General features: G+C 42.3%; 1 protein-coding gene across 1 annotated transcript in view; it reads left to right on the forward strand.

The window, feature by feature from the left end:
* Positions 1 to 16,739, forward strand: part of RNLS (renalase, FAD dependent amine oxidase) — a 268,120-nt gene that overhangs the window by 230,508 nt on the left and 20,873 nt on the right. Inside the window, exon 6 of the mRNA XM_088019871.1 lies at positions 10,301 to 10,476. Within this exon, the coding sequence (XP_087875997.1) occupies positions 10,301 to 10,476 (176 nt within the window). The remainder of the gene's footprint in view (positions 1 to 10,300; positions 10,477 to 16,739) is intronic.

A 16,739-nucleotide genomic window follows, 5' to 3' on the forward strand; every position in this document is an offset into this window, starting at 1 on the left:
TCTCAGTCTAGAGGGAAAATAGGCAAGTAAACAGACAATTAAAAGACACTGTCATTAATACTCTGTTTCCTCCCATGATGCGTCAGTCTCTGAGATTTAGGTTTCCCATCAGCGAGGTGTGAGGCACGAGCAATAGCTCAACGGAAGCTCGGGAACTCGAGCCCTGTGAGATGGAGTGAGTCAGCCTCCATGGGTGGGTTTTCCAAGCGACACCTGAGGAACATTTCCTGAGCACCAGCCTCTGAATTTACCACTTTACGTGGTCTTCATCTGTGCCGGGATCCTGAGCTTGGCACCAGGGTCACCAGAAGGGCAAGACAAAGGCACATCACTGGAAAAGAATATACAAATTGGGTTTATATGCGAAAATACCACATTCACATTTAATTAACTGGACACTAAAGATAAATAAGATACATTGTAACCTAGCAGTTTAGCAAAACTCACTCTGTTGGTAAAGAGTATGTAGAGGCCAGACCTCTCCTCTGCTCCTGGGGAGACTGACCTTTTGGAGGACCCTTTAGCTATATCTGAAATAATTTTAAACGTGCTTACTCTTTGACTCAGCAATCCTATTTCTAGCAATTTATCCTAGAGATAGTTTCACATAAGTGCAACAAAGGTACATGAATAAATGTGCTCATTACGGCATTTCATTGCTTGTCACAGAAACTGGGAAAAAGGGAAAAGAAATATCCAGCTAAGGATGACCAATAATAAACGGTGGTAATCCCGTGCTATTAAATTAAGTAGATCCACGTGAACTGGTCAAAAGCCATCCAAGATATGTTAAATGACCAAAAGCAAGTTCAAGAACGATAGATGTAGTAGGAGGGTATTTCCATTGTGAAGAGGGGAGTAGATAGGCAGGCTCATGGGTAGAAGATTCTGGAAGGATACACGGGAAGCTATTGACAGCCATTACCCTGGGGACTGGGACTGCCAGGGCTAAGGTAGAAGCAGTACTTTTATTTATTTTTCACTTTATACCTTTTCACAGTGTCTGAGTACCCTTTTTGCTTTTTACATTTTTTTAATTTAAATAAAAGTAGTTTTAAGCCACCAAAAATAACGTCCTACTATTTTTTTCCTTTAAAGGATCACACTGGGCGTAATCCTATTAGGGACTTTAAGAAGTTTTATTTAATTTTGTTTAAAACAGGCATTTCAGAAATATGTTTGACCAAAGAATTTCATTGTTGTTGCTTTGCCTAATAACTATGAATATGTCACATGAGTCATCTGGAGGCAACACTGACCTAAGGAATCACAGGGACATTATGACCGGCCGAAAGTCATACAGCCAGGCAGTGGGAGACAGAATTTCTGAGTCAAGATCCAAAGTTCAATTGATGTCCTTCAGAAACTGTGCCATCAGGATGGAGGAGGGGATCTGATTCATTCATACTAAATAAAATTTATCTTGATCCTTAGGTGGGGACATAGCACTCCAGAATTTTCTGTAAATCTTAGATGATAGATGATAGTTTCCTAGAAGAGTGAGGTACTACCTTCAATAGGCATGGGGGGGGGATCCACTATTATACTTGAGTTATACTTCCTGCCATTTATGTCTCCGAAATGAGGCTGTTCTCTCAGACCTCTTCAGTGTTTTTCCTTGGATATTTAAAGCAATCGCTATTATCCATTAATCCAGTCCCCTATTACAGGGAAAGAGTAAGGAAGAAAATAAAACCACTATTTCTCTTCAAAACTGATAGGATAAAAATGAAATAAGAGGGAGGACTGTGAGTAAACCCATCTTTCCTGCGTGCCTGGCCCACCGTCGTTTCAGCCATCTCTACTTCTGGAACCTTCCTCCTCAGTTACAACCAGAAAACCATGTCTATTGACTATAAATACTTGTTACACAATCACGGCTGCAGTCCCAGCCGGAGATCAGGAAGGTGCCCACCAGTCGAGCTCCGGGTAGGAGGGGATGAAATGGCCTGTGACATGGGTAGGGCGCTCAGAAGAATTCGGGCCTCTGTCACTCTCCGTAACAAACAGGTTGGGCTTATTAAAGAGCAAACGAAATCTGCAGGTGGTCCTTTGGGATAGCAACGCCTCGTTCCTGAATCTGGGCCCAAGACAGACACACAGAGCAGCAAACCCGCCATCAAGGAGCTGGTTTGGGTTGGCTCTGCCAGGAAGGTTCGGAAGGGAAGAAGACCTCAGAGGGGTGCATCTTCTCATCTCAGCCTCCCTTCCCCTCCCCGCCCCGCGGCATCCATCCCTCATCCTGCTAGTGTTCCCTCCTCCGGGTGAGCTGGAGCTGGACTGCTTTGCTGCACGTGGGGATGTGCTGACTAAAAAGAAAAAGGCCACCTGTAATCAGAACGTTTATGGCTACGAGGCAAGGGTTGTTGAGCCAGTTCTGCTTGGAGTTGGGGAGAGGGACACTTGCCACTGCTTCTTGTCTCGTCCCCTGTTCATCACGTGCATCCATCTGTCTGCTGAACCTCACAGCCGTGCACCGTCAACACCCTGCCAGTTAGCAGGTAACGGTTCGCTAGTCGGTCAGCCTGTGTGTGTGTCATCTCCCTCCCCGTCTTTGTCATCCCTGGAAGCCGTCCATGCGCTTCCTTCCTGCAGCACCAAACACCACCCTAGACACCCCCACGCGCATTGTCTGCCTCAGGAACTAAAGAAAGGTTTTCACCGGTTCTTCGATGCCCTTGGCCTGCCCCTACGGTGTGCACCACTCCTTACTTCCCTGTGGGAGGTGGGACCTAGAGCTGGCCTGACACTTCCGTCCTTCGATGACCCAACCTCTGTCCCTTGATAGGTCCTGCCAAAAAGGGGAAGTTTATCAGATAGAAGAGGTCTCTGAGATCTTTGTATGTGAAGAGAGGTAGTCCGCGGAGTTTGAGCTTGCCCGTGACCAAAGAACGGTTACGTAGGTAGGAAAGCAGAAATGGTCACAAATTTGGATCAGAAGTGGGAGGGGAATATTCTAAGGTATTTTCTATATATCCGATTTTCTAGCACGATGTAAGAAATGCATCTTTCTCCGTTGTTTTAAGTTTGTTGTCCACTAACTTCTTAATCTGTTTTAGGATTTCTTTCCAGAGATATCTATTTTAATTCATTGACTAGTATTATCCATCAGTATCAGGCATTTTTAATTGCTGTGGCTTTAGAGGGTATTTAAATATATGGCAAAACAAGTCTTCACTTACTGATTTCTCGAAAGAAAATGAAAATGTTCTCATTGCTTTACTCTTCCCTTTAAGGTCATTTTTTTAAGTTCCAAAAAACTCTTGTGGAATTAAGATTTTTTTTCTTGCCAATTATTGCTGGTAAATAGGCAAACCGATTTAATATCAAGATCTTTAAATTTATTTGAAGTTTCATGTTGGGTCACTATGGTTTGCAACCATATGATTTTCTTTCTTTCTAGTATTACAGATTTTATTTCTGTTTTTTATCTTAATGCACTGACCAGAGCAGTGTTATGTACCACCAGTCTTTCCAAGCATCCTTGGTTTATGCTGATTTTACTCTGTGTGTAAATGTGATGTGTATGTCTATAATAAATATTATACTAGTTTGACAAGTTCAAACAAACCACAAGTAAAGCAACCAGACCTTGAAGTCATTTTTAAAAATTAATTTATTGGCCGTGTTTTCAATTTCTTTTATATATTTTGCTTTATACTGATTTCCTTTATGTTGAGATAATTTTGATAATTTTTGTTTTCCAAGAAAAATCACTCTGTTTCTTCAAGACTTAAAAGTTTATCGGCATGCGGGGCACCTGGGTGGCTCAGTGGGTTAAGCGTCCAACTCTTGATTTCAGCCCAGGTCATGACCTCAGGGTCATGAGACAGAGCCCTGGGTCAGGCTCCGCACCTGCTTGAGATTCTCTCTCTCTCCTCTCTGCCCCTCCCTCTGCTGGTGCTTGCTCTCTCACGCTCTCTCTCTAAAAAAATAAAATAAAATAAAGAACTTCTCTGTATCTGATCTATCCTATCTGGCAGAATAAGGCAGTGGGGATGCTTGTCTGTCCTGGAGTGGGGTGGAAAAAACAAACAAACAGAAAAAGGAAATGAAATATCTCCCCTGAGATGCCAAACCATATATCCACCCTCAGGCAGATTTGATGCCAGAATTCATTCTGCCAGTATGTATTCCAAAAATCTAGTTAAAGTAGTCATGGGCAATATTACCGCCAAGGCATCTGGCAGAAGCGAAAGTACATCTCCAAAGGAACACTCTTGAAGCTTAGGCCTCGGAGACTTTCTCAGATGAAGTTGCTAGAACCTCAGGCTCACCATAAGGAAGGGAAGAAATCACAGAACGCACAAGGAAAACACCATCATGAGCGTGTGGCAGTAGCCGTCCTTAACAACGTGAAGGGGAATCAGACTCATAAAGACCGCAGATTTGGGAGTGATCAAACACACAGTATAATACACTGACTGTGTTTAGAGAAATAAGAGAAGGAAACCATCCAAATGGATCATGCAGTTCTGAAAAACAGAACTTTTACAGATGAAGAATAAAATAATTTAAATTTGAAATTCAAGGGACCAATTGAACATCAGAATAAACACAGATGAAGGGAGAACAGTAAACTGAAAGATAAATCAGAAGAAATCACATAGAGTCTAGCATGGAAAGATAGAAATGGAAAATATTAAAAAGAGACCAAGACACATGAAGATAGAATCAGAGCATCTGCTCTCTCTTTAATCCGAGTTCCATGAAGACAGAACAGAAAGAACAGGGAGAACTGTTTCCAAAATTCATGACAAAAATGAGTCCCCAGATTGAGAAAACTCAAGGGAGTCAAAAAAGGGAAGCAAAGAGAAACTCACACCTCAAGATATCCAAGTAAAACCGCAGAACCCCAAAGGCAAAGAGAAAACAATAGAAACATCCAGATACAAAAGGAAAACGCCCCGCAGAGGACCTGCAACCCAATGGAGTTGACTTCTTAACAGCATCAGTAAAAGCTAAACTATATGAAGAGTATCTTTAAAGTGCTGAGAGCAAATATTTTCAATGTGGTATTAAATGCCAAGGAAAACGATCTTTCGCAAATGACAGTGAAATAAAGACGTTTTTAGAAAAACAAAAGCCTTCAACAGAACCTCATTAAGGAACTTCAACATGAGATACTTTGGGAAAAGGAAAATAACCTTGGAGACAAGCTGTGAGATCCATGAAGGAAGCTGTGGATAAATATAAACAAACGTTGAGTGTATTAAAATAAAGCGGAATACGTGAAACCTGGACCAAAAAAAAAAAAAAAAACAACAACATAAAATCAGAATTAAAGTATTCAAAGGTTCTTATATTATTCTAGAGAAGGATAAACATACTAACTTTTGACTTTAATTTGGATGCTTAAGTCTATGGGTAATCCCTAAAAACAGAAACCAAGTGTATAACGTCCAAGCTAGTAAAGAGGAAAAATGAAATAAGGGGCAAAAGTGGTTTAAACAAAAAGAAGGCAATTTTTTTTTAATTTTAAAAAGAAACAAAGAAATGTTGGAAAAGTGGAACAAATAAAAAACAGAAAATAAACTTCAAGGCATTTCTAAATGTATATAAAGATGTTCACAGCGTATTGTTAAAAGGTATCAGGAAATAGACGGAAACTGGCATAAACTTCAGTATAAAGTAAACATTGTCAGGACTTAAAGGAGAAATTGGAAAATTTTACCATAATCAGGACAGATTTTTAATATACCTCTTTCAGTAATTGATCAAGCAGACAATTCGTAAGAATTTAGCTGATTAGAACCACACAATTGATAAGATTGTCCTAATGGACTTATTAAAATTTAATTCAACAACTAAATTTAATTCTACTCAAGCACACAGGTAACACTTACGAAAACTGACTATGTATGAAGCCATTCCAGAGATCTTAAAATATCATACAGATCCCATTCTTTCGAGCAACACAACTGAGTTAGGATTTGTGTTAAAAATGTATTTTATTGGGGCACCTGAGTGGCTCAGTCTATTAAGCGTCTGATTTGATTTCAGCTAAGGTCATGATCTCAGGGTCGTGGGATCGAGCGTCAGTCTCTGTGCTGGATGTGGATCTTGGCTGAGACTCTCTCTCCCTCTGCCCCTCCCCGCCACTCATGCTTTCTCTCTCTAAATAAATAAATAAAATCTTTAAACAAATGTATTTTATTATAAGTAGCATCGTGTCTTTAAGCATTGTTTTTTTAATTTTATTTATTTATTTGTCAGAGAGAGAGAGAGAGAGAGCAAGCACAAGCAGGGGGAGAGGCAGAGGGAGAAGCAGGCTCCCCGCTGAGCAGGGAGCCCGATGTGGGACTCGATCCCAGGACCCTGGGATCATGACCTGAGCCGAAGGCAGACGCTTAACTGACTGAGCCACCCAAGCATCCCCTTTAAGCATGTTTTAACCTGTTAGTGGTTATTTTTATGGCTGATATGACCATGGATCTGAGGCAGCTAATGTCCTTCATTTCAAGACAAATTTCAGTTTCTGTTTGGAGGACAAGGGACAGTTTTGTAAGTATTTCACTCGAGAGCCTTCTCGAGCTCAGTGTTCTATCAGCCGTGGAAGGAAATTCTGCCCCACCTCTGACACTGGGGCTTCTGCTGTTGTTACTAACTCCTAGCGCCTTGACCCCACTCAAAGCTGTAGACTAATGGCTATTATAACAAAATAAAATAAAATAAAATAACAAGTGTTGATGAGGATGCAGAGAAATTAGACCCTTTGTACCTTGCCGGTGGGAACAGGGAAATGGTGCAGTCACTGTGGGAACCTGATATACGGTGATTCCTCAAACATTTAAACGTGGCATTACCATATGGTCCAGCGATTCCACGTCTGGGCGTACACCCAAAAGAAGTGAAAGCAGGGCCTCAAATAGATATGGCTGCACCATGTTCATAGCAGTATCATTCACAAGAGCCAGCAGGTGGAAGCCTGCATAAATGGATGGACAGAGGAATGCATACACAAAACGTGGTCCGTCCACACAATGGAATATTATGCGGTCTTAAAGAGGAAGGGGGTTCGGACACCTGCTGCAACATGGATGAACCTTAAAGACAGCATGCTAAATGAAATAAGCCAGTCATAAAAGGACAAATATCATATTATTCCATTTCTGTGGGGCACCTAAAGTAGTGAGAATCAGAGAGAGAAATAGAATGGTGGTTGACAGAGGCTGGAGGGGGGAACGGGGATGGAGGGGGTCAGGGTTTCGTGGGTGTAGAGTCAATGTGGAGAGTTTAAAAAGCTCTGGATACGGATGGCAGTGACGGTTACAGGACAGTGTGGGTGTACTACATGCGAGACTACTACTACCGTATACTTAAAACAGGTTAAAGTGGTAAATTGTAGATTATGTCTGTTTTACTACAATAATTAAAAAAACATGTAAAAACTGCTGTGTCTGTATCCAGGAATAGTCTGCCACTGTTCCTGGGGTGTTGATATAATAATCAATCTTAATACTTGGAGAGAAGCCAACTCTGTTATCCCTTTCCAAAGCTGCTCTTGCTATGGCGTAGAGGTCAAAGCGAGAATATTATCTGGGGATGCGTTACATTTGTGTAGCACTTCATGTTTGAAGAAAGATTTTTATGTGTCCTAACCCATTAATCCTTGTGACAGGCTTATAAGGGAAGTAGTCCTGGTCCCTTTTAATTGATGTACGAAGGGGAGGCCCGAGAGACTAAGTTGTCCAGGACCACTGGGCTGTGAGGATGCCCAGGTTCAAGTACTTACCTTCCGACTAAAGCTCCTGATCTCCCAGTGCACAGAAATAGTTGTCGACTTACCGTGAACTTCCATTTGACATGCCAAAAGCTAAGTGCTGGACTTGTTAAACTGAATAAAGAAGAGAAGAAGAAAGATGACATTATTACTACCTTCCCAGTGACCAAAGAATACTGATTATACTGACTCGATGCTCTGAATCCTGTTAACACATTTGTGGCTCTTTACCGTGCTCTATTTCCAAACCTGAGTCACGTTTAAAGTCTGGTTGGCTGTTTGTATTTTTGGACGTTAGCTTCTAAAAATACCCTTTAATTTGGGGGGGGGCAGAGGGAGCTTTTCCTTAAAACTCATGGTTTCGGGTTGCAGCGATTCAAATTTTAATCTAAATTCTGGAAAATTTTTGTCTGATTCCAATAAAAACAAGCAGCCAGGTTGTTCTCTCATTGTCATGTGAGAACGGTTTCATTTGGGGTCTTAAATTTCCTTTTTTTACTGTTCTTCTTGGAGTAGATGGCTAACGTAAAGGGAGAGAGCTGGCGAGGCACCATCACTACCCTCAGTAATGTTACGAGCCACCACCGCACCCCCCCCACCCCCCACCCCGGCTCCGGGCGAGCAAATGGCTGGGTCAGTGCCACCTTCAGATTCTCAGCATGTGGCGAGCATTCACTTGCCTTGGAAGCCTGCCATTGATAAGCCAGCTCAGAACCCAACTCTATGCTTCAGAAGGTCGACCCAGTAGCTTTCCCTGTCTTTGGGAAGATTTGGTACCTAACGGAAGGGGGGTGGGGTTGACACCCCCTTGTTGGGAGCAAGCCTGCCTTAATCTATTAACTGGGAACCAAAAGAACACTCCCTGGGGCGAGGTAAGCGACAAGATTTTTTTTTTTTTTAAGATTTTATTTTGAAGTAATCTCTATACCCAATGTGGGGCTCGAACTTACAGCCCCCGAGGTCGAGAGTCACACGCTCTACGGACCTTACACCGTGTCATGTGGGCAACACCACGGGACCTTTTTGTTGGTCTATATCTGGTGTATTGCTTCTGTTTTCATAGCTCACATTGATGCAGCCCGGCTTGGTGCCAGAAATTGTGCCAAGCACTTTGCGGGCGTCAGGTTCTATAATCCCCACCACAGACCTGAGGGATAAGGTACCAAGATTCTGATGTTAGAGAAAACGAAACAAAACAAAAACGCCAAAATGGAAAGAGGGCAGGTGGACATATAGCAAGTAAGTGGCTCAACGTTGTGCCACGGGTTTTTTTTTTTTTGTAAAACTGTTCAAACAAACCTGCCCCAAATAGATCATTGTCTTACCCTTGACAGTCCAAAATTAGAATTTCCAGAATCAGGCTTGCCAACCCCTGTCAGGACCTTATGTACTTCAATATTCTCTTCTTTCAGTAAGGTGGGGGAAAGCACCAACCGTCTTATTATGTCATGCATTTAATTTTTTTTTAAGATTTTATTTATTTATTTATTAGAGAGAGAGATCATGAGCAGGGGGGAGGGGTAAGGGAGGAGCTGACTCCCCACTGAGCAGGGAGCCCGACGAGGGGCTCGAACCCAGGACCCTGGGATCATGACCTGAGCCCAAGGCAGACACTTAACCAACTGAGCCACCCAGGCGTCCCTATTTCATGCATTTTAGATCTATGATTGTTTTCCCTCAACTTTCCCTTCTACATGATTTGAAATTGTAATAACAGGCAAACTCTTAACATTCCTGCCAACACTGTGTTTTGTAATGCCTCGGTCACTTTGCTTTCAACTTAAAACTTCATCTGATTTCCTGTATTCCACGAAAGAGTGAAAGGTACAAAGCTGACGTGCATTATTTGAAATTGTGAAAATCTAGCAAAAACAAAAACAAAAAACCTCAATGGCAAACAAAAATGGAAAGTAGTTCCATGTGATGAATCACTCTTAATGCTGTTTCAAAGATAAAGAATATTATGAAGTCAAGCCCGTTTTTTTTATTTTTTTAAAGATTGTATTTATTTGAGAGAGAGAATGAGAGATAGAGAAGTCAAGCCCATTTTTAGAGAGAAGCTTGATTTTTTTTTTGAACGTGGTAAAGATATTTTATTCTGGCATTAATATAATTTCAACAAAATATTTTGCAATCCGTTTAACAGAAAATGAGTCAGTGTTTACTGAACATCTACTTTGTTCCCAGAATTTAAGGAGAGTATAAGCTATATATAAGAAACAGCTCCTGCCCTGGAGAACTTATAATTTAGTGGATGAGAGAAGATGAACACACCAATCAATTGGATTTTACCCAAGGCAGAAATTCCTAGGTGTTCTTCTTCCCCTTCCTTCTAGTTCTTTAGCGAGAGCTAAAGACTTGTTCTCCGAAATACATTGTGACTCTGTCCTCCTCTTCAGAGAAGCTTGATTTTGAATTTCAGAGTTAGCCTAATTGGGTGGTCCAAGATTAGAGTCCGTTTGCCCTCTATTTATTGTCTGGTTATTGTGATTCCTTCTTAAAGCTGGCTTGAAATGTTGGCAGATGCTTCGCTCTAACCTGCTTCAGGATGTGTGCTTGTGTTCCTCATCACACCAGAGTCGTCCGAAATCGGGCCTTCCCTTGTGGTTCACACCACTGTCCCGTTTGGAGTCACCCACTTGGAGCACAGCACCGAGGCTGTGCAGGAGCTAATCTTCCAGCATCTGGAAGACATCTTGCCAGGCCTGCCGCGACCAGTTGCGACCAAATGCCAGAAATGGAGACATTCTCAGGTAAGCAAAGAATATGCGGGTGAGGACGCGATTTTCTTCATCAGAATTGACTGAGTCAGCAGAATGGACTCCCTTTTTCTCATCTCTTCCACTCGGTAGTTCAAGAAACGAACGATGTGATCTCTGGAGCAAATATTTGTTTGCCTCATGTGTAACCGTAAACTTCGACAGGTCTCATTAGCCCATTATTTCTCGATGAGAGCTGCGTACAATTTTCCCCAAAATCTAGCATCTCGAGACCTACACACCCTGAAAAGCTGGGGTTTCCTATGCAGGCAAGGCCGGTTATATATCATAGTACAGCTGTTTCTCTGGGGTTTTTCTAAATCAGGACTGTGGTTACATAGAAACCACTTTAACCTCCCCAGTTTTTTGCAGTATGTCAAATTAACCTTGTAAGTGTATTTTGCTACCACAATTTTCATTTTTATTAAGTTCCCACTTTGGTTTTGACTGCCGCCAGCAAAGCTCCTTGGGGGGACAAAGGTGAATACCTGTATAATTCAGCTACTTGAGTTGTTTTTCTGGGTTAGATAAACCTGCTGATCGCTCTGCTAGCTCAGACTTCAGGCTCCTTGCACTAAGTAAATGTTGACTTTTCCGAAAATCTCTGCATATTCCAACGGAAGTTTGCGAGTATTTGTAGAAGAAGTCTTTTGATCTGTAAACTCAGTTGTAAAGCCGTTTGGGGACAGTTGGGGCAAAGGGCAGAGGAGAAAAGCAGCAGTGACTATTTTCCCCCAAGATCTCTGAGCCCATGGATTAACCGATTTATCCACGCTGCTGGTTACCCAACTTGGGAAACCTTTAGGAAAAAATGGTGTTGTGAGAAGTTGCAGCAGATTTTGTATATTTTACATGCAGGGCTTTCCAAAAATCAGAGGAAATGGTAAATTACTTTCTAAAATACTGCAGCATGCCTGTGTGTTTACCCGTGTCTTCCCAAGTTCAATTTTACAGGGAACTTTGGGGAAAATATTTACTTAAACGTATCATGGTCACTTTAGAAGACTTTACTTTTTCCTTTTAAAAGCATTGAAAAAATCTCAATAGCTAATGTCTTTATGTGCTACTAACTCAATTTTAGGTTGGTTTTAAAAAGAAGACAAGGAAATCAACTTGTTGCTGTAATTTGAAGCTAGATGTATTACACGGCAAGTCCTTTTGCAATTTATAAATATTCCTTTAAAAGGAACAATAGTTTGTGAGTTTCTTCTTGTGACTTCCGCAAAATAATTTAATAAGCTGAAAAGATGGGTTAAAATCAACTTATTTCTTCAAACTTAAAATGTGTTAATAGAAATAGATTTGCCCCAACCACAAAATGACCTACTCAAAGTTTGTGCAATATCACAAAATTTAATAAAAAAATATTTGAACACAAAGTACATCCAAACCCTAGCCATGATTTTTATTACAATTTGGATGTTCTCTTTTGAAATTAACCCAGTGCATTTACAGCTCTGTTGTCACAAAATCTACATTGGCTGCAAAGTCGAAAAGGGAGTAAGTTGTTTCATTAAAACTTAGAAGTTTGCATTTTCCAGTATCCATACCCTTCTCCTAGTACCTTGAGCATCACCCTACAGAATATAACACTGCCATTTATGGCAGAGATCTTGCCTACATTGTGAGATAGATGACGGTGATGATAGATAGATGATAGGTAGATAATCTCCCATATCACCTCAGAAAAAGGAATAAGGAATGACAGATCCAGAGACATAATAGGATTTAACTAGTTTTCGGTTATTATTCCCAGGAGAACATTTCGCCGGTGCTTTTCAGAGGTCCATTGTAGCCTTTGAAATTTGACATAAATAAATGTGTGCACCCCTCTTCCCTTGCCATCCCGGAGCACATGCTCTACCTTCAATAAGCTCATTGATGCGCGTGTGTGGATATGGTCTACTACGTGCATAGACTGAAGGGAAGGATTGTGTAGGAACAGGAACAGAAAAGAAAGAGGAAGCACCCTTTGGTTTTGAACTTCCATTCATTTCTGAGCAGAGGCGCAGTCCCCGTGCTGGGGAAATCCCAGCCATGTCTTCTAGTCTGGGTCCCACCCTATCTTCTTTTTATTTTCCTCCTCCCCCTCTCCTGTTCCACCCCAAATGTCTCCTATTCTTCCCACTTCCCCCTCTTTCTGACAAAACAAATGATAGAGCCCTTCAAACCCTCATTTTATGAAATCCTCGGGAGACCACAGAACTGGCGTCCCGCACCCCAGGCAGCAGTGGGCGGCGTGGATTCCCCATCCTAGACCCCTTTGTCTCCATTCATTTGATGTTTCCCTTTTTTTCTCTTCTTCTGCGATCCCTGCCCTGTCAAGGGTAGAGGAGAAGGCGGTGGGGATCAGAAATCATGAGCACCCGTAGTGTGCAAGCCAGGAGCTGGGCCATTCAAACATGTGATCTCATTTCGCATTGAAAGTAGTCTGATGAGGTTGCTAGTTTTAACCCCCTCTGCGACGAGAAGACCGAAGCCTCAAAGCCATGAAATAAATTCCCGAAGGTCCATTGGCTCGTAAGGACAAAACCAGTCTTCCCACCTTCCTGTCCTTCCCTGCCCGTCACTGACCCGCTGTGTCATGAGGCCGCTACAAACAAGCCACCACGGGCTTAGGAGTGTAAAACAACGTAAATTTACTATCTTACAGCTCTGGAGATCAGCGGTCCAGGACGGGTTTCATGGGCTAACATCGAAGTGTGGGCAAGCTGTATTTCTTTCTGTAGTCTCTAGGAGAGCATCCATTTTCTTGCCTTTTACGCTTGTTAGAAGTTGCCCACATTCTTTGGCTCGGGGCCCTTCCTCCACCTTCAGAGTCAGCAACAGCTGGTCACATCCTTGTCGTGCATCCCTCTGGCTGTTGCATCTGCCCCTACTCTTCCTCTGAGGACCTTGTGATTACTTTGGGCCCGCCTGGATGTTCCAGGAAAATCTCCCCATCTTGGGCTCAAGTGATCAGCAACGTTTATTTCAGATGCAACCTTCATTCTCCCTTGGCACGCGACATCACATTCGCAGGTGCTGAGGATTGGGATGTGGCCATCTTTGGACAGGGATGGGGGGAGGGTGATTTCTGTCTACCACACCCTTTTCCCTCCAGACTTCCTTGGTAGGTGCCTTCATGAGGCAGTACCTCCTGCTGTCCTCATCAAAGCTCCAGGGAGAGCATCCCCCTTCCAGGCTCCAGCTCCTCTGAGGAAGTGGCTGCTGCTATGGGAAAGGGGTAAGGGCATATTGGAGGGGGGCGTGCTAGTTTCCCCACTGCTGCTCTCCCACGTCTGGGGCTGCCTCTAAAGTTACAGACCCACAGTGATGGGAAAGGGGTGCACGATGTCTGTTCATTACTCATTTAGGTACTCATTGACTCAATAAGCATTTAACGAATGCCCGCGGCATGCCCGGGACCCGGCTCTCCGAACCCCAGGGACTAAGATTTGCCTACGGCCTTCTTCAAAGACACTGAGCTGAATTTTTGGTCTTGAGTAAGATCACGGTGCATTCTTGTGGGTGCTGCTCCTCCGGGAAGAAAGAGGCGGATGAAGGAGGAAGGCGTGTGTCAAAGACTTGGGAGCTGCTCTGTGTCTCCCATTCGGGTTCGCATAAAACACCCGAGGAGGTGGTTTGAACAAACCTAGCAAAGCAATGGCAGGTTTTCAGGGTCCTCAGGCCTCCCTTTGGCACTCTTTGCCCTCCAGAATTGAAATGTTTATCCAGCTCATAGAACTGGATGTCTAAGCTGTGATGCATTGCATGAAGGCTTCGGAGACCAGCGTGATGCCTTAATGCCTTTAGTAGGAGAGTAATTGCTGCAAATGCCTTTCTGTGTACCTCGACGGGACAGGTGAGCAGTCCGATGACCCTAAGACTCTCACTGCTGTTTGCTGTGCTTTTTTCCGTTGTTTCAGGGCTTCTCACGATGCCTTGCTCCAACTATCGTAAATGTCTGTGATTTGCTTGTGAGTTGAACTCTGATTTCCCCCCACCTTTCTTGAGTCCCCGAAAATGCCAGTGGTTCTTTCCCCCGATATATTTAGCACACTCATGGAGTACTGTCTTTAAAACAAAAACAAACCAACAAACAAAAAAACCACTGAATGTATTTTCAAATACCAAGGAAATCAGGAGAGGAATTTAAGGGGAGGGAAGGAAGATGTTGGTATCTCTGGCAAAATAAATGGATCCAGACTAACCTCTTAAGCTTTTGCAGTACAATTAGAAATCAGGTATCTCCTGTAGTTACTTTTTTTTTTTTTTAACTTGGTCTTTTACTCTGAGAGGATGTCTTCTCTCTCCCCAGGGGCAGTCTGTTCATATTTTTAAGAAGAATCATGAACTCTTTAAGAATCTAAAAAAAAGCTGGGGTGCCTGTGTGGTGCAGATAGTTAAGCATTGGACTCTTGATTCTGCTTAGGTCATGATCTCAGGGTCGTGAGATGGAGCCCCAAGCTGGGCTCCACGCTCAGCCGGGAGTCTGCTTGAGATTCTCTCTGCCCCTCCCCACCCCGATCTCACACACTCTCTCTCAAATAAATAAATCTTTAAAAAAAAAAAGAATCTGATAAAGACTATGAGCATGAAGGTTCTCATCATTTCAGAATATATATGTACACATGGCCACAAAAATTGCATACAATTATGAGGATTTATAAACAACCTAAAGTCCTCCCATGAGTCCCACGTTAAGAGTACCTGCTATAAAGTTTATTCTACTATATCCTGCATAAATCAAGAGCTCTTCTCGGCCCAGTCTTGTGTTGCAGTCAAAGAAACACAATTCCACAACCAAAAGAAATTTAAAATACAGGCATATCTTATTTTATTGCACTTGACTATATTGAATGTCATAGATAACTGTGTTTTTTTACAAATTTAAGATTTCTGGCAACCCTGGGTTGAGCAAATCCATAGGCGCCATTTTTTTTTCCCAACAGAATGAGCTCACTTCATGGCTCTCTGTCACATTCTGATAATTCTCACAATATTTCAAACTTTTTCCTTATTATTATATTTATAATGGTGATCTATGCTCAGTGATTATGACTCTCTGAAAGCTCAGATGATGGTGGGCATTTTGTAGCAATAAAATATTTTTAAATTAAGGTATGTATGTTTTTGAAGACCTAATGCTATCGCACACTTAAATGACTACAGTACAGTGTAAACGTAACTTTTACATGCATGGGAAACCAAAAGAATTCATTTGACTCACTTTATTGCAATACTTGCTTTACTGTGGTGGCCTGGAACCAAACTCGTGATATCTCCAAGGTGGGCCTGTAACTCCAATCTTTACAAATACCTTTTATGAAACTTTAAAGAATATCCAACATTTGTCATCCTTGCCAGCACTTTTGGAAGTCTCTCTTCTCGTTCTCTGTATCTCCCGCTTCTGGAAGCTCCCCCACACCTTCCCTGTGCACCTTCACCTCTTAATTCCCCACCGAAGTTTCCCTGACCAGCAGCCCTGTGGGCTCATCTCTTCCTGTTTGTCCTCCTTTCAAGCTCCCATTCACATTCTTCACTTTAACTCTATAACCTTTTTTTTTTTCTTAAATAACTCTTCGCCCTTTTTAGTGCAAATTTCCCATTTTGGCTTCCTCATTACCTCAGTTGGCATAGTCCTTGCCAGGAGTAGAAAGAATAAAAGAGAAAAGAAGGAATGTACAACAGCTTATGGCCAGAATTTTCCTTAGTTGTTTGTGCTTGGTGGGGGGAGAAGGTGCACACACCGAAGAGCCAGCGGCCACCTAGTACTTACATTCTTGCCCCGTGAGATTAATTTCGGGTGTGTGATGGTGTCTAGGTCATTCCTGGAAGGTCAAGTAGCAATTCATATTCTCATTTTTTTCTTTTTCTTTCTTACCCATTTCCTGGCGTATCGCCCTCGTTATCTTGTTTTGCGTGGGTTGGAACTAGAAGGCAGTGACTGATTGTACGAAAATACCAAAATTATAAACCCCAAGGATTGTCCTCTTCAAAATAGTCACCTTGATAAGCTACACCCTTATTTCAACAAGATGGGGCACGTCTTTCAGAGCCTGGCATGCATTCTTCGGCCTATCATTGGTTGGATCAGGTCTTTAGAATTTGAGCTTGAATTCGCCCGATGTTTTAGGAGCAAAGCCATTTGGACTTAAATCTTTTTAATAAAATGGATGGTCAATTTTGACACTTTTCTTAAACTTTACAGATTCAAACATACAGCCTCCCAGGATAAGTACTCTGAAAAGAAAAATAACCGTTGTGTTTATCAG

This window comes from Eumetopias jubatus, unplaced genomic scaffold (assembly GCF_037043125.1).
Source record: "Eumetopias jubatus isolate StellerSeaLion01/CBP00866 unplaced genomic scaffold, mEumJub1_p1.0 scaffold_17, whole genome shotgun sequence".
Classification (NCBI taxonomy): Eukaryota; Metazoa; Chordata; class Mammalia; order Carnivora; family Otariidae; genus Eumetopias; species Eumetopias jubatus.